The sequence below is a fragment of the Schistocerca cancellata genome, chromosome 1 (assembly GCF_023864275.1).
Source record: "Schistocerca cancellata isolate TAMUIC-IGC-003103 chromosome 1, iqSchCanc2.1, whole genome shotgun sequence".
In the NCBI taxonomy this organism is placed as follows: Eukaryota; Metazoa; Arthropoda; class Insecta; order Orthoptera; family Acrididae; genus Schistocerca; species Schistocerca cancellata.
Window position 1 is genome coordinate 243,301,468 of NC_064626.1, and position 23,588 is coordinate 243,325,055.

Here is a 23,588-nt window from a genome sequence, read left to right on the forward strand (position 1 = left end):
TTCTGAATCTGTCATATTCAGATGCGCCATAACTCTCTACACTTAATTCATATTCTTCGATATTTTTCAACAAATTCAAGGTTCATAGAAAAAATAAGACTGCACAGTAAGCATTCTGTGTCTCTACTGACTGACTGTGAGGTACAGCATCTGCCCCTGGAACAGTGCCGCAATATATGGTTTGCATATTTGTTTGATGTATTTGTATCTTAGTTTCTGCTGAAATAAGTAGATTTAAATCGCTGTTCTGCTATTGCTAGACTGTTACTGCTACACTCTGTAATTTGTTCGGTTTTTAAATAGACATTGCCGTTTCTTTATTATTATTATTCAAGCATCCAAGCAACAAATGATAACCATACTGTTTTTGCAGTTTTACGTCAAAGTGAATGTTCAAACTAACCATGCAATTCTTAATTTGGCTTTGAGAAACTTTTAATGAGTAAACAAGATGCTCATTTTCATTTTGTATTCACCACGAGTTTAAAAGAACTTCAACTACTAAGCGGACACTACCGTTTTCACTCAATTAATTACACAAGTGCCTTCTTTTTAGAAAGCATTTAGATTAACTAATCAAACTAAAAACAAACTTAAAAATATCTGGGTGTCAACTGAAGGTGCTTTTAATCCAAAAATGCAAAGTTGACACTGCATGTAGAGGTACCCGAATTTTTCCCTCTAAATGGGGCGTAAAGTAATTGACTTGCACGTTACCTCTTTAACACTGAACCCATTTTGATCGCTGTAACAAACTTCTGATATGAAATTATTTTGCCCAATATCGGGTAGCGATTAGTTTTAGGAGACACAACCAAAATTTTATTATTTTCTTCGTCGTGCAGACGTAGTTTTGTTGATCACAATACCGACTTCGAAGATCTTTATTACGTGCTCGCAATTTCACGGCATGTTTTTTCAGGTACGCATTTCTCCTTTCTAATGCCGCTAGGGAATTCTGTTATATGGCTTATTCTGCGTCATTACTACAAACATCTTCATCTGTAAATGCATATTTATCAGCACTCTTCTTCCGCGCTGAATGCTTTTCTAAAGCCTCTGTGCCTTTTGTATCGATATCTCATATTCTGTCGCATGTGGTGTGCTAACACTGGTGCTGCTACTACAAGGCAAATTACACGATGGAAATGCATCTCTCTTAAGAACTCCTCACTGCGGTTAATTTAGCGGGCCCGAACATAACCAGTTTATTTGAAATGACGAGAGCATATACTAGTATTTGCAACATTCTCATTGTCTTTTCCACTTGCAGACCTGCATCGCGAGAGTGAACTTGGAGCACTGCTTCAGTCCGTTTAGTGTTATGATTTCGAGAATTACACCCAAAAACAGCACAATCTGACATTGCTCGCACACATACAAAACACTTTCATTTGCAAATCACCCACTACACAAACATAACTAAGCGAAAATAACAACACTCACGAAATCCCGTAGCCACCAACATACAAATGTAAGCGCAAAGTGTTCCTCTCTGACGTCATGCACACAATGATAGTAACGCGTTAGCTTCTGTGCCTCCTGATCAAATCTTATGTTGTTCCCGGTGTCCTTACCGTCCGCATAGAAGGGAATGGAACAAGGGGCTTCATTACAAATTTCTATCGACACATATTCATGTCGTTTTCCGTAACAAATCACCATACAAAGCAGATCTGTTCCCCCTATGAAAGTTAACCTGTTTTGATGAAAATGCAAGTACTCTGAATAATTCAGTACCTAACCTCCATCACTTGTCTCATGTGCAACTGGTACCTCTGATCACACGTATCACCTGACTTAACAATAATTATCCTTTTAGAACTTAAGCGTTGAGGATGACACAGTGAAAAACAACAGTTCCAGAAACAGTTATATCCACGACACATTGGTGCGATAGCAATAATTTATAGTGACATCTATTGATGAATTGGATAACTACTTGGACAACTTCCCACAGCATTGTGGGTCTGTCGTCGCAGTTCCTCTTCCGCCATATTTACGGGTTGAGTGAATAAAAATATCTGAAACTTAATGTTTTCAAGGAAATTTAAATCATAAACAGAATATTTTATGTGATGCCTGTTCAGCAAACTCATCAATTAACAGACTGGTTGGTAATCTTAATGATACGAATTTGAAGCTACTTCAGGAACATGTAATTTTTCTTTGGGCGGAATGATACTGTAAAATAGGCCCTCATGAACACAGTAACTCGAAGTATACGCCTAGCATTTGGCGGCTTGAATTGAATAGGTTTTCATTCATTAACAATTGCTACTTTGACATTCCTGGTTTCGTGGTTAAAAATGATTCTTAAACGTGACAAACATGGGGTGTCATCAATATTCGAGCAGATGAACCCGTTAATCACATGTAATTCTATTATTTTTATTAGTTTTTCGAGAGTTTGGCTTGTATTTGTGTTATGTTTATGTCCGTACTAAATGCACGATACTCGCAAATGTTCAGGATTGTGTATGTAACAAACTGTTTTATTTGTAGTAAACACTGATTACACTGGCATTCAGTCAGTCACCTGTATGACGACAAAACTAAAGACAAAATGGATGGAGCAGCCACCGGGCAGATTAAAACGTCAATCAGCTGTCATAATAATAACGCCTTCGAACCTAGTGAGCTAGTATTTTCAACTGATTGTGGTGCAGTGATGGCACAGGGAGGTGAGTAATCCTACTAATGAAGAGGTTATGTTTACAATGTAAAACAGCCTAATAGTTATATGTACTAATGTTTAAACTTCGTTATGAGGACACGTTTCATAATTCTGAACACAACGAACACCATTTGTTCTAATAGTTTTGATGTCTTTCGTACTGAGTAAGGAGTCTATTGTTTTTCTCAAAAATTCAGTGTTTTAAAATAAGGGAAAATAAACAATTATAGTCGAATGCATTGGGACACAGTTGTCATTATTTTGATTTTTACCAAATACACCCGTCCGGCGTTGTGGAGCACAAATAACGTGTTATTGTAGAATTCTGTGTTGCAATTAGAAGTTTCTGCTTTTTGGATGTTAACAGACCAACTCAGTCTGGTACTTCAAAGCAGAGCATTCCTAGAACTATTGTATTATTTGCCTTGATCTACATGTAATTACATATTATACCACCTATATTATTTCTCAAGGATTGTATCATACTGTTCCCCAATACCTTAGTGTATCATGTACTTGCTATCCACATGCACACAACTTATTTGAGTTCCAATTATATAGGTCTACTTCTCTTCCTCTGTGGATGCAAAAGAGGGAACCTGTTTTGTGTTTTGAGATTGTTTACATTTAGCAGCCACATTTTTATTGCTCAAGCTACACAAAAACATATATCTGTGGATTTTAGTATTAACATTGTTTTGCAAGATCAAGTCACAGGAGCTTATGTTGATCTTCTTGTCAGTGATTTATTTAATACCTGCATAAAAATTTAAAAATATTCAGTTTTATGTCACTTGGTCAACCTATTTAGGTATTGTTGGAGTTTCTCATTACACCCTCTCTAACATCCATTGCTTGTACGCAAGTCTCTGAGAAATATCTATTCGTGAACTGAAAGTATTAATCACCGAAAGCATCAAAATAAATTTTTTACAATTAGAACTAATATAAAAAAAGATTAAGCTTAATTTTGTACAGTCCATGAAAGAAAATTGTGAAGTTTCTTAGTATAAAAGTCAAGTATCAAGAAAGTTAGTTGAGAAAAGGTAAGGATAATTAATGACATGCATTTTAAAGGACAAGGTATTAATTGTAAGTAGTAAACAGTTAGCTGTAATCATTCATCATAGTACTTCCCGTAGATACTATATTGTGACTCGTTCATTGGGAGTGACTCAAAATGTACATCAGCATAGTGGTCCAGTTAAGTTGATTTGCTTTACTACCCTGATTTACCAACTCTTATTAATCATGTCACTTACATTATTTGCCTTAATTGCTTCCTATTCTATGTTTACACATGGAAAGGATGCAGATTAGTACCTTGATTAATTAATTCACAGAAAAGGCAATACTTTGGGGAAAAAAATATTTTTTTCTTTTATTCTGTTGTATGTCCAGAGAACTAAGGATATGCATGTGTAACAATTAAAATGTTCTTGTGGAGGCATTTGCAAGATCCCCATCTATGTAATATCCTCATTGCTCTTTTTTTCTCTCAGAAATTGTCACTGACTGCAGGAAAATTGCTCCTGTAATTGACCTAGATGATAACAGCAGTGAAGGAGGTTAAACAAATGACTGGTCACACACACACACACACACACACACACACACACACACACACACACACACACACACACACACTATCTCTCTCTCTCTCTCTCTCTCTCTCTCTCTCTCTCTCTCTCTCTCTGTCCGTCTGCCTGTCTGTCTGTCTGCTGTTTCTTTGATTTCTTCCTCTCTCTCTAGACAGAGTTTAATATTAACTGCTAATGTATTTTTCATTTGCAGAGATAATCTCCGCAGAAGAGGGAACAACATATATAACAGTTCCATTTCATTTGATTCAGGATGTTGCTTCTCAGCAGAATTTGTTGCTGAAAACAATTCCTAGTAATGCTGTTTTTCTCGATGCTAGTCAGGTAAAAACTGCTCAATATTGAACTGTATGCCAAGTTTCTGCTTTAGTTCTAATAAAATTTTGAATTATTATGCAGATGCGAAACTATGAATCTCTGTTCTTATTTACTGTAGAACAGCTGTCATAACTTCTAATGTAGGCCTACTGAGCTTTGTCTGTAGGCTACCTAAAATTTACTGAATTTAATCCATTGGAATTGGGAATGGATGCACTGTATATCAGTTAGCATATGTGGTGTTTCACATTTATGGTGTAATTATATTTACTTATAATACTTTCTCTCCTGCAGTATAAAAGAATTTAAGAGGTTGCTTATCTGTGAATATTTTTAGACCTTTGTTACTGTATTATTCTTAGATCATCAGCACTCACACTCTTGAAATTAATGTTGTCCCATATCTCGACACTTCATCAAAAGTCAAAAATATCATTTTCTTGTCAACAAAAAAGTGAATCTCAAAATGTGGGTGCACTACTTCCATAGTTCTCTGTAAAGAAGTATGTTATTCTGCTCAACTTCTTGGGGATAGTTTTATTAATGTGACGGTTGCAACAGGTTCCGGAAATCAGAGAATGTCCAAATATGTCGGGAATTACGGAAATTAGAAAAAAAATGGAAAAAATCTTTTTTTGTGTCAGTAGATGAAATGTTTTGTTCAATGGGGTGTCGTGCATCATCACTGGCTGGGTGCAGCTGAGTAAGTGCGCTCCTTCCCTGTTCCTTCATTACTAGCCTACTGCTTCTCCCCTTCCTACTACTCCCTTCAGCTTGCAGTCAGTGCTGCCACCACTTCTTGCCACAAGCCTAGCAGCTGCCGATGAGAGGCAGGGAGGCACGAGGAATGGTTTGTTTGGATCTGTTTGTTTGGGGTTGTGGGCGCTTATTTGTTGTCTCTGCACAATCTGTATCTCAAAAGTTCAGAAGTTTTTAATCTTGCATATTATTCAGTGAAACACAAACCTCTTAAAATGGTCTACAGTATCACAAAAGACACAACATTTTCAGTGATCCCACCAACGTAAGGAAAACATATCTCACTATCAAAAACAGTAAACATCTCATGTTAAGCATTAACCCTTTGACTCCTTTGATGAGCTAACTTGATGTCATGTGACATTCGCCCAGACCAGATGCAACGAACAACGCCGAACAAAATAAAGAAAGAGAAAAAAAGGGGGTAGCATCTTTGATTCATAATCAAAATGTCTTCGGTCACAGGTTCGAATCCCGCCACTGCTTAAATTTTAATTAACAATCAGCATTGCCAGCTGAAGACTCCGGCATAAGAAGTCACCCCTCATTCTGCCAATAGCCTTGTCAAAGAGGGCGGAGGAGTGGACAGAGGTTCAGAGCACTCTCTTGCCCTAGTGGTGGGAAACTGCCCTAAAGATGGAAGAATCAGCAATGATCAATGGCATGAGAATGCAGAAGGCAATGGAAACCACTGCATTAAAGACACGTAACGTGTACCCACAGGACATGTGGCCTGTGATTGAAGAAGTGTCATGATGATCTCTCCATGGGAGAAAGGTTCCGGAATAGTCCCCCGAGGGGGAGGTTACCATGAGGAAAAGATTGAATAATCAATGGAAGGATAACGTTCTGCCGCGTGGGATTAGCCAAGCGGTCTAAGGCGCTGCAGTCATGGACTGTGCGGCTGGTCCTGGCAGAGGTTCGAGTCCTCCCTCAGGCTTGGGTGTGTGTGTTTGTCTTTAGGTTAGGTAGTGTGTAAGCTTAGGGACTGATGACCTTAGCAGTTAAGTCCTTAGGTTAGGTAGTGTGTAAGCTTAGGGACTGATGACCTTAGCAGTTAAGTCCCATAAGATTTCACACACATTTGAACATTTTGATAATGTTGTAAGAGTCAGGCCATGGAATGTCGGAAGCTTGAACATGGTAGGAAACTAGAAAATCTGAAAAGGGAAATGCAGGGGCCCAACCTAGATATAGTAGGGGTCAGTGAAGTGATGTGGAAAGAAGACAAGGATTTCTGGTCATATTAGTATAGGGTAATATCAGCAGCAGCAGAAAATGGTATAACGAGAGTAGGATTCGTTATGAATAGGGAGGTAGGGCAGTGAGTGTGTTACTGTGACAGTTCAGTGATAGGATTGTTCTTATCAAAATTAACAGCAAATCAACACCGACAACGAGAGTTCAGGAATACATGCCGACATCGAAGGCTGAAGAGAGAGAGAGAGAGAGAGAGAGAGAGAGAGAGAGAGAAAGTGTATGAGGATGTTGAAAGGGTAATACAGTATGTAAAGGGATATGAAAATCTAATAGTCATGGGAGACTGGTATGCAGTTGTAGGGGAAGGAGTGAAAGAAAAGGTTGTGGAAAGTATGGGCTTTGTAATAGGAATGAGAGAGGAAAAAGACTAATTGAGTTCTGCAACAAGTTGCAGCTAGTAATAGCAAATATCCTGTTCAAGAATCACAAAAGGAGGAGGTTCACTAGGAAAAGCCTGGGTGATATGGAAGATTTCAGTTAGATTACATCATGGTCCGGCAGAGATTCCGAGATCAGACACTGGATTATAAGGCATACCTGGGAGCAGACCTAGGCTCGGATCACAATATGGTAGTAAGAAGAATCAGTGCGTAAAGAAGTGGGATACAGAAGTACTAAGGAATGACAAGATATGGTTGAAGTTCTCTAAGGTTATAAGGAATAGCTCAGTAGGCAGTACAGTTGAAGAGGAATGGACATCTCTAAAAAGGGACATCACAGAAGTTGGGAAGGGAAACATAGGTACAAAGAAGGTAACTGTGAAGGAAACATGGGTAACAGAAGAAATACTTCAACTGATTGATGAAAGGAGGAAGTACAAAAGTATTCCAGGAAACTCGGGAATAGAGGAATACAAGTCGCTGAGGAATGAAATAAATAGGAAGTGCACGGAAGCTAAGACAAACGGTTCCAGGAGAAATGTGAAGACATAAGAAAGAACTGATTGTCAGAAGGACAGACTCTGCATACAGGAAATTCAAAACAACAAAGCAAGTGTGGTAACATCAAGAGTGCAACGGGAATTCCACTGTTAAATGCAGAGGAGAGAGCAGATAGATGGAAAGAATATATTGAAAGCCTGTATGAGGGGAAGATTTGTCTGATGTGATAGAAGAAGAAACAGGAGTTGATTTAGAAGAGAGATTTAAAAGAGTTTTGGAAGACTTAAGATCAAATAAGGCAGAAGAGATAGATAACATTCCATCAGAATTTCGAAAATTATTGAGGGAACTGACAACAAAACAAACATTCATGTTGATGTGCAGTGTGTATTAGTCTGGCGACATACCATCTGACTTTCGGACAAGCATCATCTACACAATTCAGAAGACGGCAAGAGCTGACAAGTGTGAGAATTACTGTACAACCTGCTTAACAGCTCATGCATCCAAGTTAAAGGCAATTCTGATGGAAGCAAGACTAATGAAAAATCAAGACATGTTCGTAGGAGTTGTCAACCTGGAAAAAGTGTTCGACAGTGTAAAATGGTGCAAGATGTTCAAAATTCTGAGAAAAGTAGGGGTAAGCTATAGGGAGAAGACGGGTCATATACAATATGTACAACAGCCAAGAGGGAATAATAAGAGTGGTGACCAACAACGAAGTGCTTGTATTAAAAAGGGGGTAAGACAGGGATGTAGCCTTTCGCTCCTGCTGTTCATTCTGTACATCGAGGAAGCAATTATGAAAATAAAAGGAAGGTCAGGAGTGGAATTAAAATTCAAATGGATTGAGAGTAAATTGAAGAAAGATGAAGGTAATGAGAAGTAGTAGAAATGAGAAAAGTGAGAAACTTAACATCAGAATTGATGGTCGCAAAATAGATGAAGTTGAGGAATTCTGCTACCTAGGCAGTAAAATAACCAGTGACGGACGGAGCAAAGAGGACATCAAAAGCATACTAGCGATGGCAAAAAGGGCATTCCTGACCAAGAGAAGTCTACTAATACCAAATATCCGCCTTAATTTGAGGAAGAAATTTCTGAGAGTGTACATCTGGAGTACAGCATTGTGTGGTAGTGAAACATGGAATGTGGCGGAACCAGAACAGAAGAGAACTGAAGCATTTGAGATGTGGTGCTACAGACGAATGTTGAAAATTAGGAATGCGGAGGTTCTGCACAGAATCGGAGAGGAGAGGAATAAGTGGAAAACACTGATAAGGAGAAGGGACAGGATAATAGAACATCTGTTAAGGCATGAGGGAATGACTTCCCTGGTATTAGAGGGAGCCGTAGAGGGCAAAAACTTAGAGGAAGACAGAGATTGGAATACATCCAGCAAATAATTGAAGACGTGGGTTGCAAGTGCTTCTCTGAGATGAAGAGTTTAGCACAGGAGAGGAATCCGTGGTGGGCCGCACTAAAGCAGCCAGAAGACTGATGACCAAAAAAAAAAAAAAAAAAAAAACAGTAGATGAAAATGACATCACAGACATTCAGTATACTTTGTTCATTATATGAACTAACAGGATGCTTATGACTGCAGAAACACCGTATGGGAAAAATATATCACAGAGCTTTCAACCTTCATGCATTGTGAAACAGTAAAATCTGTCCACAAACGGAAAGTAAAATTCAATATGAGATCCAAAATATCTGCTTACCAAGACCCAAATTCTTTACTCTTTTATTTAGTAGAGTGAAGAATATATGCTTTAGGTTAGATATTATAGATGTGCAGCTATGAAGGAACACTGATCTGCTGGTGAGTACTGAAAAGGACACACAATGATCAGAAACTATTGAAGGAAAAGCTCTCTTTAAAGTAGGTGCAATCACAACTGAGGTATCTCTCTGGATAGGCCAGACAAATCTGTGGTTTCTGAAGAGAGACAGTAGAGTTTTCAGTAGTCGCAGGAACATTCTGGATGATTGACTGATGTGGCCTTGTAACATTATTCAACAAGGCTTTGCTGTGTTAGTACTGCAAATGCCTGAAAGCAAAGGAAAACTACATGCTTTATTGTCACCAAGGGCTTGCAGCTGTTCTGTGTGATTTAGTGATGATGGCATCTTTCAGAGTAAAATATTTCGTACGTAAAATGTTCCCCCATTTGAATCTCCCAGCATGACCTACAGAGGAGCATGCAGTCATCAAAAAAACAAAACTGGTATTTTGTGGATCATAGGCAGACAGGAGCATTTAAAAAGGGAAATTGATAGGCTGAAGGTAGATAAGTGGGAATTAGTGAAGTTTGGTGGCAAGAGAAACAGAACTTCTGGTCAGGTGAGTACAGGGTTATAAATACAAAATCGAATAGGGTGATACAGGAGACTGTTCAGTAATAAGTAAGAAAATAGGTCTGTGGGTAAGCTTCTATCACCAATATGGTGAACACTTTACCATAGCCAAGCTAGACACCAAGCCAACATCCATTACAATAGTTGAAGTTTATGTCAGCTAGCACTGCAAATAATGAAGAGATTAATGAATGTTTGCTGGCATAAGATAAATTATTCAGATAGTTAAGGGAGATGAAAAATTGTGATGGGGGATTGGGGTTTGATAGTAGGAAAAAGAAAAGGGAAAATGTTAGGCACACATGGACTGGGGAAATTAATGAAAGAGGAAGCTGCCTAGCAGAATTTTGGTCTGAGACTAAATTAATCATTGTAAACACTTGGTTTAAGAATCAGGTAAGGAGGTTACATACGTGGAAGAGACCTGGAGACACTGAAAGGTTTCAGAGATTTCAAAACCAGATTTTAAAATGTAAGGCATTTCCAGGGGCAGATGTGGACCCTGATCATAATTTATATGTTATGAAATGCAGATTAAAATTGAAGAAATTGCAAAAGGTAAAGGTGGGAAATTAAAGAGATGGGTAGATAGATAAATTGAAAGAACAACAAGTTTTTGAGAGTTTCAGAGGAACCATTAGGCAACAGTTGTCAGAAACAGGAGAGAGGAATACAGTTGGAGATGAATGGATAGCCTTGAGAGATTATACATTGAAGGCAGCAGAGGATAAATAGCTAATAAGATAAGACCTAGTAGAAATCATTGAGTAACACAGCACAGCAGATGTTTGACAAAAGGTGAAAACATATAAATGAGTAGATGAAAGGGAATACAAACGGCTAAGAATGAGATTGACAGAAAGTATTAAATGGTCAAGCAGGAATGGCTAGAAGACAAGTGCAAGGATGTCGAAGGATGCCTGACTGAAGCATAGATGCTGGCTATTGGAGGATTAGAGAAAACTTAGGAAAAAGGAGAAGCAGAGCATGAATACCAAGAGTTAAGATAGCAAGTCAGCCAAGAAGGAAAAGGTGTGAGGAATGTACGGAAGAACGACACATGGGAAATTGACTAGAAGGCAGTACTATGGGAAGTGGAGAAGTAGGTGACGATTAGTTGGGAAATATAATTCTGCAAGAAGAATTGGCCAGGGCACTGAAAGACTGAAATCAAAGCAAGATGTCTGGAGTAACAGGCATTCACTTAGAATTACAGAGATTCCTGGGAGAGACAGCGATGACAAAAATATTCCATGTGATGGGCTAGAGACAAGAGGCAGGCAAAATATTCATACTTCAGGAAGAATGTGATAAATCCAGAACCAAAGAAGGCTGATGCTGACAGATGTAAATATTACCAAACAATCATTTTAATAAATATTGCTTGCAATATACTGCTAGGAATTATTTACGGAAGGACGGAATAACTGGTAGGAGCTGAGCTCAGGAAATTTAACTGGGGTTATGGAGTAATGTAGGAGCATGTGAGGCAATACTGACCCTACAACAAAGAGGTTAAGCTTGTCACTTATATAGAAACACTGACCACATGCGATGCCGAGTACTGTCTCATTACCACCAAAGCTGACTACCTGCATCTGGACCCTTCCTATGGAACTGCTTCCTGCCTACTCAATTACCTGCTCTTGCTTTCTGGACCTGTGCTGAATATTTCGAACATAGCTTGCAAGGTACACTTTGTAAAATGCCTACAGCCACTCTCTCCCATTCATTTCTACTCAAGGTGCTTGCTATCATAACAAGTCATTTATGTACAATTCAGAAGGAAATGAAGTGTTTGCCAGAAGACACTCTTGATGTAACTGAATACATTTTGATTGATAATGATGAAGTCCCATGCTTCTTGACAGAGCGTAGGGGAATGATGCAGGAGACCCGCATCGCCGTTCTAGCAAGGTCCTAATGGCGGTGGTTTGCCATTGCCTTCCACTGACCATAATGGGGATGGATGATGATGATGATGATGATCATGATGATGATGATGACACAACACACTCAGTTACCTTGAGGCGGGTGAATATCTGTGACCCCCGGGAATCGAACCCGGGACCTTGTGCTCAGGAACGAGAACGCTACCACAAGACCACTAGCATGGACACATTTTGATTACATAAATAAATTTAATTATTCTCAGGCAGACTTCAGTGCCAGAAATCAATGTTTTCAAATACAAAATCTTTCCTTTATGTCAAAATAATTACGTTACATTTTAATGCAATGAGTCTGTATAATTATTTACTAACTAAAGCTATGTGTGTGGTGTGTTTGCTCCATGGAGCGAGTAGATATTCATTGTTGTTGTTTTTGTGGCCTTCAGTCCGGAGACTGGTTTGGTGCAGCTCTCCATGCTACTCTATCTTGTGCAATCCTCTTCATCTCCGAATAACTACAGCAAACTTCATTCTTCTGAATTGCCTTAGTGTATTCATCTCTTGGTCGGCCTCTACCGTTTTTACCCTCCATGCTTCACTCCAACACTAAATTGGTGATCCCTTGATGCCTCAGAACGTATCCTACCAACTGTTCCTTTCTCGTAGTCAAGTTGTGCCACAAATTCCTCTTCTCCCCTGTCCTATTCAGTGCCTCCTCATTAGTTACATGATCTACCCATCTAATACTTAACATTCTTCTGTAGCACATTTCAAAAGCTTCTATTCTCTTCTTGCTATACCGTGTATCATCAATGTTTTACTTCCATTCGTGGCTACACTCCATACAAATACTTTCAGAAAAGACTTCCTGACACTTAAATCTATATTGGATGTTACCAAATTTCTCTTCTTCAGAAAGGCTTTCCTTGCCACAGCTGGTCTACATTTTATATCATCTCTACTTTGACCACCATCAGTTATTTTGCTCCCCAAATAGCAACACTCATTTACTACTTTAAATATTCATACGAAGAATCAGATCCATCTCTTTCCAGCTTACTACTTCATCTGGAAAGCACTTCAAGCTCTGAATCTATAAGCATCTGACATACTTTTTACAATATGTTGTATGTACTTTTAGTCCTTTTTGGTATCCATAGGCAACTTTCATGACTAAAACTCATGCACCCTAAACATAATTGTCTATGTTATATGGTAATAATTTTAACAAATCATAAGCAGTTTAAAATATACAGTTTCTGTTTTACTGGCACTAATTGTGCTATGTATTATAAGCATGTACAAAAGAGAGATAGCTTCAACTGAAACACAAAGTCAATTTGTTTCCAGTGTTCTTCTTCATTTGGAGAAATACTCCAAAATGAGGAAATGTAATTATTTGATTACTTTTTACAATACTCAGTATGTATTTTAATCTTTATGCCCTTAAGCAAGTTTCACAGTCAGAAAAGTCATGGTATTCAAATACAATTGGTTGTGTTGTTTTGGAATAATTTCATCACATTATAAAGTGAAGAATATGTATGGTTTTTATTAACTGGCAGAATGAATCTTGCGTGTTTGTCATGTACAGAATAGATATTGTAATATCTGAAATGCTCAATCTGCTAGTTTTCCATGAAACTGTTTAAATATTTTTTACACCCATTGCATGTATTTTCCATCCTTTTTGATCCAGGCTTTGGACCATCACTGGCAAAGCTAAAAAGTTTGTAAAGTGTGTTTCAATTGTGCCTGTCTGCAACTTAACATCTCCTTTTTACAGTAAGTAGCAATCTATCTTTGCCTTCTACTTAACATAGCCTTCTGAAATTCCTTCGTCAAAGAAGATGAAGTAACTGTTCCAGAATTCAAATCGAGAGCAGCTGCCAACATGAGCAACTTAAGTAGATGTCCTCAGAGTAATGAAGCAACTTAAATCACTTAATAAAAGCAAATCTTCTGGTGCAGACTGTATACCAATTAGGTTCCTTTCTGAGTATGTTAACACAATAGCTTCATGCTCAACAATCGCACACAACCAATCGCTCAATGAAAGATCCGTACCCAAAGACTGGAAAGTTGTAAGGTCACGCCAATATTCAAAAAGGTAGTTGGAGTAATCCACCAAATTACAGGCCCCTATCATTAATGCCAATATAAATTACCTTATTGGCCGAAAGCTATAATTGCGTGAATCTTTTTGTTGTGCCTATTGTGACTCAGCATCTCCACTATATGGTGTGTAGCAACTTTCCTTCTCTGGTATTATTAAAGGATTTAGGAGACAATCTGAGCAGCTGTCTTAAGTTGTTTCCAAATGTTGCTGTCATTTGCCGTCTAGTAAAGTCATCAGACGATCAAAACAAACTGCAAAACCATTTAGAAAAGATGTTTGTTGCAAAAATTGGCAGTTGACCCTAAATAATGAAAAACGTGAGGCCATATACATGGGTGCTTAAAGGAATCCCTAAAACTTTGGCTACACGATAAATTAGTCAGATCTACAGGCTGTAAATTCAACTAAATACCTAGGAATTAAAATTACAAACAACTCAAATTTGAAAGAACACATAGAAAATGTTGTGGAGTAAGGCAAACCAAAGACGGTGTTTTGTTGGTAGAACACTCAGAAAATGCAACAAATCTACTAAAAGAGAGACAGCCTACACTATACTTGTCCATCCTATTCTGGAGTACTGCTTTGCTGTCTGGAATCCTTACCAGATAGGATTAACAGAAGAAGAACAACACGTTTTGTATTGTCGCGAAATAGGGGAGAGGGTGTCACTGACATGTTACAGGATTTGGGGTGGACATTATTAAAACAGAGGTGTTTGTCGCTGTAGCAGAATCTTGACAAAATTTCATTCACCAGTTTTTTTGTGAGACTGCAAAAATATTTTGTTGACGGTGACCTACATAGGGAGATCATCATAATACACTGAAGAACCAAAGAAACTGGTACACCTGCTTAATATTGTGCAGGGCCCCACGAGCTCACAGAAGTGCCGCAATGTGATGTGGTATGGACTTGACTAATGTTGGAAGTAGTGCCGGAGGGAACTGATGCTATGAATCCTGTAGGACTGTCCATAAATCCCGAAGAGTATGAGGGGGTGGCAATCTCTTCTGAGCAGAACTTTGCAAGGCATCCCAGGTATACTCAATGATGTACAAGTTTTGGGAGTTTGGTGGCCAGCGGAAGTGTTTAAACTCAAGAGTGCCTCTGGAGTCACTCTGTAGTAGTTCTGGATGTGTGGAGTGTCGCATTGCCCTCCTGGAATTGCCCAAGTCTATCGGAATGCACAATGGGCATAAATGGATGCAGGTGATCAGACAGGATGCTTCCATACGTGTCACCTGTATCCAGACGAATCATGGGTCCCATATCACTCAAACTGCACATGCCCCACACTATTACAGAGCCTCCACCAGCTTGAACAGTCCACTGCTGTCATGCAGTGTCCATGGGTATATGAGATTGTCTCCATACCTGTACATGTCCATCCACTTGATACAATTTGAAACGAGATTCGTCCAACCAGGCAACATGTTTCCAGTCATCAACAGTCCAAAGTCGGTGTTGACGAGCCCAGGCGAGGTGTAAGGCTCTCTTTTTGTTGATGACTTTGCAATCTATTGCAGCATTCAATGAACCTGTCTACTTGAGCAGCACCTTCAGTGATGTTCGATCATCTTTACTCATGGAGCATCAAACGCTTTCGGTTTTTCACTGACGTGCTAGGAGTTTCTTTCCCTGTCCCTATGTCTCGGCCCATTCATTCTTCCATTCATTCACTGACACAATGAAATTCTTGTCCCTTGTCCGTTCGAAACTGGATTGTATATTCAGCTGCACATCCATCTATCTTATGTCTTCTTAACACCATCCAACATTGAGGGGTACAGTTCGCCACTGGTGCCTTCTATACTAGCCCTGTTGAGTCTTTATGCTGAGGCATACCTGTAGGATATTCTCCTCAGTTGTTACAAGAGCTGTCTGTCTTCTATGCCCAGTGGCCCATCCTGTGCTCCCTTTTTTGATGATTCCCTCGACCGCCAGTATGGGCTGCACCCGTCTTCTCTGTTGCTTCCAGGAGTTTGCTTTCATGCTGCTTCAACAACTTTGCTTTAAGCTCCCTGCCACATTCCCCATGGGTGCAAGCTCTTCACCACCCTGGCTTTGTGCCAAGGCATGTGTTAATTTCGGATTCCATTTGCTCCTGGTCTGGTGTATCTTAGAGTTTTTCGCACTTTGCACACAGCTTGGGGACAGTGTCTTCATCTACACCAACAGTTCCAAGACCAACCATGGTGTCAGGTGTGCCTTTGTACTTGGCAATGATCCTTTTCAGTATCAGCTTCTTGACCAGTGCTTGATTTTTTATTGTGGAGCTCTACGCCGTCTATAAGCCCACCATGTACATGCGGCAACACAGGCTTCCAAATTGCGTCATCTCCTAAGGTTCTCTCAATGCTCTTCAGAACCTGCGCACACTGTACTCAGTCCACCCTTTAGTACGATGGATCCAAGAATGCCTCCATTCAATTACTTTGGGGGGGGGGGGGGCAATATGGTGTTCCTGTGGGTTCCTGGTCATGTTGGCATGTCGAGGAACGAGGCTGCTAATGTTGCTGCAAAGGCTACAGCCATTCTCCCCCAGCCTGCTAGTCATTCTCTTCCCTAAGATAATCTCCGTGTTGACGTATGTTGGCACGTAGTATCACTTTGGAGTGCACAATGGTCTTCTCTCCAGGGGAACAAGCTCTGGGACATTAAACCTCTCCCAATAGCATGGTTGACTTCCTCTTGGCGGACATCATTTTAGCCTGGCTGCGTACAGGACACTGTTGTTTTAGTCACCACCCAAAAAGAAAGTAGAACCCACTAATATCTAATAGTACCTGCATTTTGAGAGCTGTCACCTCTTCCATACCAAAAAATTGCTCCCATTCAGCCTGGCCACCTGTGGATGTTGTTTCTGCTGTGAGGAGAATTTCCTTGCCCAGCATGCTGAAGTTCTAACAGTAGCCTTCATGGCAACCACTATTCCCCAACCCTAGTCCACAAATTTCCCACACCATACCCTCACATTTCATTAACCCTGCCACCATATAATGCAAAGGAGTACCTCCTTGTCCAGTAACATCCTGGACTGAAGCAACTAATTGTTTCCTTTATCAGGTCTGTGACTATCTATCATCATGCCTGGAAATGAGGGCATCCTACTCGTGATCCTTCTCACGCCTCTAAAAATAGTATTGTGCCACTCACCCACCCATCCAACCAATGCAATATCCTGGTCCATCCCTCTGCATCTCCCTATGCCAACCATTTCTAACAGGAGTCATATCCCTGTAGAAGATCCAGGTGCAAGACCTGGCCAATTCACCCACACAGTATATCCTACGCTAGTCCTGTCACAGGCTTATCCTACCCATTCGAGGCAGGGCAACCTGTGTAAGCAGCAATATTATATGCCAATTCTGTAGTAATCTGTGCATAGCATTTTTTGTAGGCATGACCACCAGCTAGTTGTCCACCAGAATAAGCGACCACAACCAAACTGACCAAAAGCAGAGTAGGCCATCAATTGGTGGAACGTTCTGCTGAGCACATCGTGTACAAGTTCAATGGCTGCATCCGAACTTGTGCCACTTGGGCTTTTCCCCCAGCATTGGCTTTTCTAAGCTACATAGATAGGAGTTACCCCTTGGACTGCCTCCTCCATTTCTGTAATCCTCCTGGCTTCAGTCTCTGCTAACCCACTGCACCCGCACCCCTACCCAACAGTTTTCCCCTCCTTTATCCTGTCACCCCTCCTAAACCGTGCCGCCACATCAAGTTGTGCCATTTGAACTCGCTGACTCTGCTGCCCATGCACTCACTGCCTGTCCCTCTGACATTCCTATCCTGCACACCGCACCCTCTTAGCGACTAGCTACCCCTTCCCAAACCCTCCCCCCACTTCCTGCTCCATCTATACCTCTAGCCACCCCATCCTACACAACTTCTCACCCCAGTCCACCTGCCAAACTGCAGTCCCAACACTGTGTGTTCTGCCGGCACATTGTACCTGCACGTGTGTGTGTGTGTGTGTGTGTGTGTGTGTGTGTGTGTGTGAGTGTGTGAGAGAGAGAGAGAGAGAGAGAGAGAGAGAGAGCTCATCCTAGGTTGGCAAAGGATTTGTCTGAAAGCTAGCAAAATATTCATTCATTTGTGTGTGTGCCTGCTGATGATCAACACTTCTAGTATCAGTAAGTGGTTTCTTTTACCTCTAAATTATTTTCATTCTGTCAAAACTATACTTTCCATAACTATAAAAACAGTGGTTTCAGCTTCAGAAATGTGAAAACATACTTAAGAACATTAATTAGTGGAATCTCTTATGTCTACTGTTTAACGGTTAATCAGCTGCATATGTCCAGCTCTGCATCTACTTACTTTCCTTTCTTGCAGTGTAACTTTGGACTTCCATTTTCAGATTGCTCTTATAGCAGATACTTCTAGTCAAGTAATTCTTGGTGGAGTCCCAGATAATGATGCTGAGATAGTCATTGAAGCGGCTGAGGTACCAGAGGAAACTGTGGATATACCTTGTGATGAAGAACATCACAATGAAGTTTCTATTGCCCTTGAAAATATTCATGAAACTGGACAAACAGTGTGTCTTCCTATTGAAACAACACAAAAAGAAAGTGACATAGCAGACAGTGCAGTCAGTGAAAAAACTGTAAGATTTGAACTGCCCAGCTCTGATCCTGGGGCAGGAACAGCTGAATCCTTTGATCCTCAGAAATTGGTGCAAGCAGGACAAAACCAGAAGACAAAGGAACCAAATGTTGAACCACCGATGAGGAAGGTAAATTCAAATTTGTTCAAAATACTTTATACGCATGCGTTACTAAATTTTAAAAAATTGGCTTATCCAGTGCAAATTCATTGTTGAGAAAATCTAAAGAAAAATTCATCTTTTTTAAAATAGTGGCAGAAGTATTATTTAAGTTAATTTTATCCTACATCAGTAATAAGTTTAGTGTGACTTTTTTTTTTTTGGGAGGGGGGGGGCATTATTCGTAGATATTTTTGATGTTCCTGTCATTCAAGTAAGTGTTCAAATTTTGTACTATTTATTTTAATCCAATATTCTGTTGCTTATTGTTAACTGTCTCTTGTCTCCAGTTGAAAAGCAATTAAATCGTTTAGTGTTCCATTAATTCCACAATTTCCTTTTACCTCTCAGCAAGCAGTCATATTCTATCTTACTATCTTGTATGAGTAACTTTTTATTTTACTTTTTAGGGTCCTTTTATCTGTGAGACGTGTGGTAAAGAATTCTCCAAATGGGCTCAGCTACGGAGGCATATAAAGTGTCATATTGATGATAAACCTCATAGATGTATAAAATGTTCATCATCATTCAATGTTGAGGTGAGTAAGCTGTTAAACATATCCATCATATTTGGAAGTCTGCAGTTTACCATTTGGTACTCATTTTATGTCTAGTTGCAGAGTTGATAGTTACTCATTTAATAACTTTCTCACAAGGGTAGCTCTTATGAATAACAGCTTTACTGTAGATTCTCAGGTGAGCTACAGTAATGTGTGTGTGTGTGTGTGTGTGTGTGTGTGTGTGTGTGTGTGTGTGTGTGTGTGAGAGAGAGAGAGAGAGAGAGAGAGAGAGAGAGAGAGAGAGAGAGAGAGAGAGAGAGATGAGAATTTTCATTTGTGTAGGGTGACTGTCAATAATTATGGTGGAAGTCCTTAAGTAAGTCAGAGTGAACATTAAGGGGGCTAACCAGTGTAGCTACCAGTGTCTGGCCCAAACTGTCAGTGCCAATAAGATAACTGTCATGATGGGTTCCTTTATGGTGAACAACCCATTCAACAGACTTTGTTGTCATTCTCTGCAAATTTCATTCATTTACACATTGTGTTTCCTAAATCCATAATTAAGGAGAACCTACAGATATGTGGAATGAGTAAAATTATTCATCAGTTGTCAGAAGCAACTACTGCAGACTATTTCTTTAAAGTATTCTAACACTCAATTTCAACTAGTGCTAATCTAAGGTAGTCATTTTTAAGTAACACCATGAGATCCTGACAAACAAATGTTAATTGAGAGAGAGAGAGAGAGAGAGAGAGAGAGAATTCACAATGTGGCTGTAGTTAACAAAATTAATTTGCAATGTGAAAGTAAAATAGCACATTCCATGTCATTAAGATTTATTGTGCAAAATGAATAATGAAACATGAAAAGCTAATTAACACATGAGTGAATATGTTAACAAAAATAATAATTTTTGAAAAAATAGTGTATTTGGATAGGTAAAAAATCTACTCTCCAAGTGGCAGCAGGAGAAAGCACATGCAAAGTACTGAAATTCGCAAGTTTTCTCAGCCAGTGGCTTGTCCTTCTGGCAGAAAGATTGAAGGGGTAGGAAGAGGGGTGAAGGGAAAGGGTTGGTGATATTTAGGAAATTGAGAGGGTTTGGAAAAGTCACCCAGAACTCAAGAGTTAAGATAGGTTTAGTAGACAGGATGAGAAGGAAAGATTGATTGTTGGGGACTGCACCAGACACAGTTTGAAACCCTGAGAGCTTAAAGGTGGAGGATAGGGTAATAAGCAAAACAGATTAATGACAAAACATTGTACACAAGTTAAAAAGAGTGGAAGGCTAAGTGCATTGTGTTATAAAGGTAAAGGGGAGGAGGAAGGGGGGGGTAGATAGGTCAGAAAATAAAAGAAATAGAAATGTAAATGGTGGGGAATAAAGGAATAGTTACTGAGAAGAAATGCTGACACCAATGAAAGTAATGTAAATTAAGGTCAGGTGGGTGACAAGAACCAAGGGCACGTTGTAATGCCAGTTCCCACCTGAGGAGTTCCAAGAAACTGGTATCTGGGGGAAGAATCCATATGGAATGTGGGGTGAAACAGGCAGCAAAGTCACGGCCATCATGTTGTGTAGCATGCTCTACACCTGTGTATTGTGTGTTGCCAGTATACACCCTATGCCTGTGCCTATTCATCGTAACTAATAATTTGGTGGTAGTCATGCCATCGTAAAAGGCCGAACAATGTTTATATAACAGCTGATGCACGACATGTTGTTCCACATGTGGCTCTCCCTTTGATAGCAAGTTTTGCCAGTTGCAGGGCTGGTACGAGTCATAGTAGGAGGGTGCATAGGATAAACTTTACAGCAGGGCCACTCAAAAGGGAAAGAGCCCTAAGGTAGGGAAATGGGTGCAGAAGGAGCATAGGCTCTGACAATGAAACTGCAGGGATTGGAAGGGCAATGGAAAACTATTCCAGATGTGGTGTGCAGAATGTCAGACAGAATGAACCTCATTCAAGGCATGATTTTAGGAAGTCGTAGCCCTGTTGAAGTAGCTGATTAACACATTCGAGACCAGAATAATATTGTGTGACAAAGGGTCTATTCCTAAGCTTATTTTTGGATGGATCAGTAGTACAAGAATTGGATGTGATAACACTAACTAAAAGTAAATGATGGTTTAATACTTGGAGATGTAGGGCAAGGGACCAACAAACTGACCGTGTTGAACCTATCATCAGAAACAAGGTCTGAAGCACTGACCAAGAGTGCTGTCAACATACCACTACCAAGATTTAGTGCTACATATGTCTTGCCAAATTCTTCAGGCTAGGCAAGCCTAGTGTGCCATGGGTAGCATTGTTAGAGGCACCATTGTTGAGTAGAATTTCTGTGATGTTGGTTTTCTGGCCTATATGTGAAAGAATGTAGGGAATAGTGCACTAAAGGAATTCAAGTAATCACTTCGAACCATTGGGTATAACCTACTACTAATCTACCTATACCCTGCAATACAAAGTCTGGCTAAATAAGCACTAGCACCTGCTACTACTATTCCTTGTTTTGGTGCAATAGATTGCAGAACTTAAGTTCAAAAGGTAGGTTAGTCAAGTTTTAAGAAAGACCGATTGGAATATTTGAGAATCATCAGCAGTACAACAAAAAACATAAAACATGTAGAATTAAAATCAGATCATGTGATTTACTGCAGAGAAGCATAAGAGGGAGACAATTTAGGTGCACACTTACTGTGAAAAAGTAAATTAAAAACAGTATTACAGATACCAAAAGACTCTGACAGAGTGACAAGGCTTCTTTTAAAAATATGTGAAAGTTATTCCATTCGAATGGAAACTCTCAAATGGAATTAGATATCTGTTAAAGAGAGAGCAAGACTTTCAAGAAAGCAATAATGGAAACACAAGAAAATATTCTGAATTAAACTAAGCTGTTCAGAGCTTTCTTCAAGAGAAAGTGGAAATGTGCTATCGAATTTTATAAAGCACAAAGAAAAACTAAACAGAAATGTATGTTGAATGGAAATCACAGTTCATTAGTAAATATATCACAGACAACACATAGAAAACTGTAAGGTCATTCAAAGGTTCCATGAAATGTTCGTATAGTTCAGGAAATAAATCGGGGAGACCCACTGTCCTCAGAAATTTCTAATCTATAAATTACACTTATGGACAGTCCTTGATGAACTGTCTGTCAGTGCTCAAGAAAGTGCGCAGTTTTTCGTAACACAAGCAGGTGCGGGGTATACTTTGTATAAATGTTCAGAATAGCTGCCTTAGTTACCAAGGTATACATGTAGGAGCAAAATCAGTTTACTCTTAGTTTAATTAAACAAAAACTCAATAAACTTACATAAAATGATCTAAAGCACTGTTTAATTAATTGCAATAAGTCACTATGTACTGACTTGGTAGAAAATCCTAAGAAATTTTGGTCTTATGTCAAAGCGGTAGGTGGATCAAAACAAAATGTCCAGACACTCTGTGACCAAAATGGTACTGAAACAGAGGATGACAGAATAAAGGCTGAAATACTAAATGTCTTTTTCCAAAGTTGTTTCACAGAGGAAGATTGCACTGTAGTTCCTTCTCTAGATTGTCGCACAGATGACAAAATGGTAGATATCGAAATAGACGACAGAGGGATAGAGAAACAATTAAAATCGCTCAAAAGAGGAAAGGCCTCTGGACCTGATGGGATACCAGTTCAATTTTACACAGAGTACGCGAACGAACTTGCCCCCCTTCTTGCAGCGGTGTACCGTAGGTCTCTAGATGAGCGTAGCGTTCCAAAGGATTGGAAAAGGGCACAGGTCATCCCCGTTTTCAAGAAGGGACGTCGAACAGATGTGCAGAACTATAGACCTATATCTCTAACGTCGATCAGTTGCAGAATTTTGGAACACGTATTGTGTTCGAGTATAATGACTTTTCTGGAGACTAGAAATCTACTCTGTAGGAATCAGCATGGGTTTCGAAAAAGACGGTTATGTGAAACCCAGCTCGCGCTATTCGTCCACGAGACTCAGAGGGCCATAGACACGGGTTCACAGGTAGATGCCGTGTTTCTTGACTTCCGCAAGGCGTTCGATACGGTTCCCCACAGTCGTTTAATGAACAAAGTAAGAGCATATGGACTATCAGACCAATTGTGTGATTGGATTGAGGAGTTCCTAGATAACAGGACGCAGCATGTTACTCTCAATGGAGAGAAGTCTTCCGAAGTAAGAGTGAGTTCAGGTGTGCCGCAGGGGAGTGTCATAGGACCGTTGCTATTCACAATATACATAAATGACCTGGTGGATGACATCGGAAGTTCACTGAGGCTTTTTGCAGATGATGCTGTGGTGTACCGAGAGGTTGTAACAATGGAAAATTGTATTGAAATGCAGGAGGATCTGCAGCGAATTGACGCATGGTGCAGGGAATGGCAATTGAATCTCAATGTAGACAAGTGTAATGTGCTGCGA

General features: G+C 39.7%; 1 protein-coding gene across 2 annotated transcripts in view; it reads left to right on the plus strand.

Annotated features, from left to right (window-relative positions):
• Positions 1-1,987: 1,987 nt before the first annotated feature.
• Positions 1,988-23,588, plus strand: part of LOC126170109 (zinc finger protein 236-like) — a 224,136-nt gene continuing 202,535 nt past the window's right edge. Inside the window, exons 1-5 of one of the 2 annotated variants that reach the window (XM_049920698.1) lie at positions 1,988-2,113; positions 2,506-2,684; positions 4,472-4,602; positions 18,238-18,615; positions 19,056-19,184. In XM_049920698.1, coding sequence (XP_049776655.1) covers positions 2,567-2,684; positions 4,472-4,602; positions 18,238-18,615; positions 19,056-19,184 — 756 coding nt within the window. In that variant the 5' untranslated portion in view covers positions 1,988-2,113; positions 2,506-2,566. Of the gene's footprint in view, positions 2,114-2,213; positions 2,377-2,505; positions 2,685-4,471; positions 4,603-18,237; positions 18,616-19,055; positions 19,185-23,588 lie in introns of those variants that run through there. The other variant, XM_049920697.1, reaches the window with a different exon arrangement.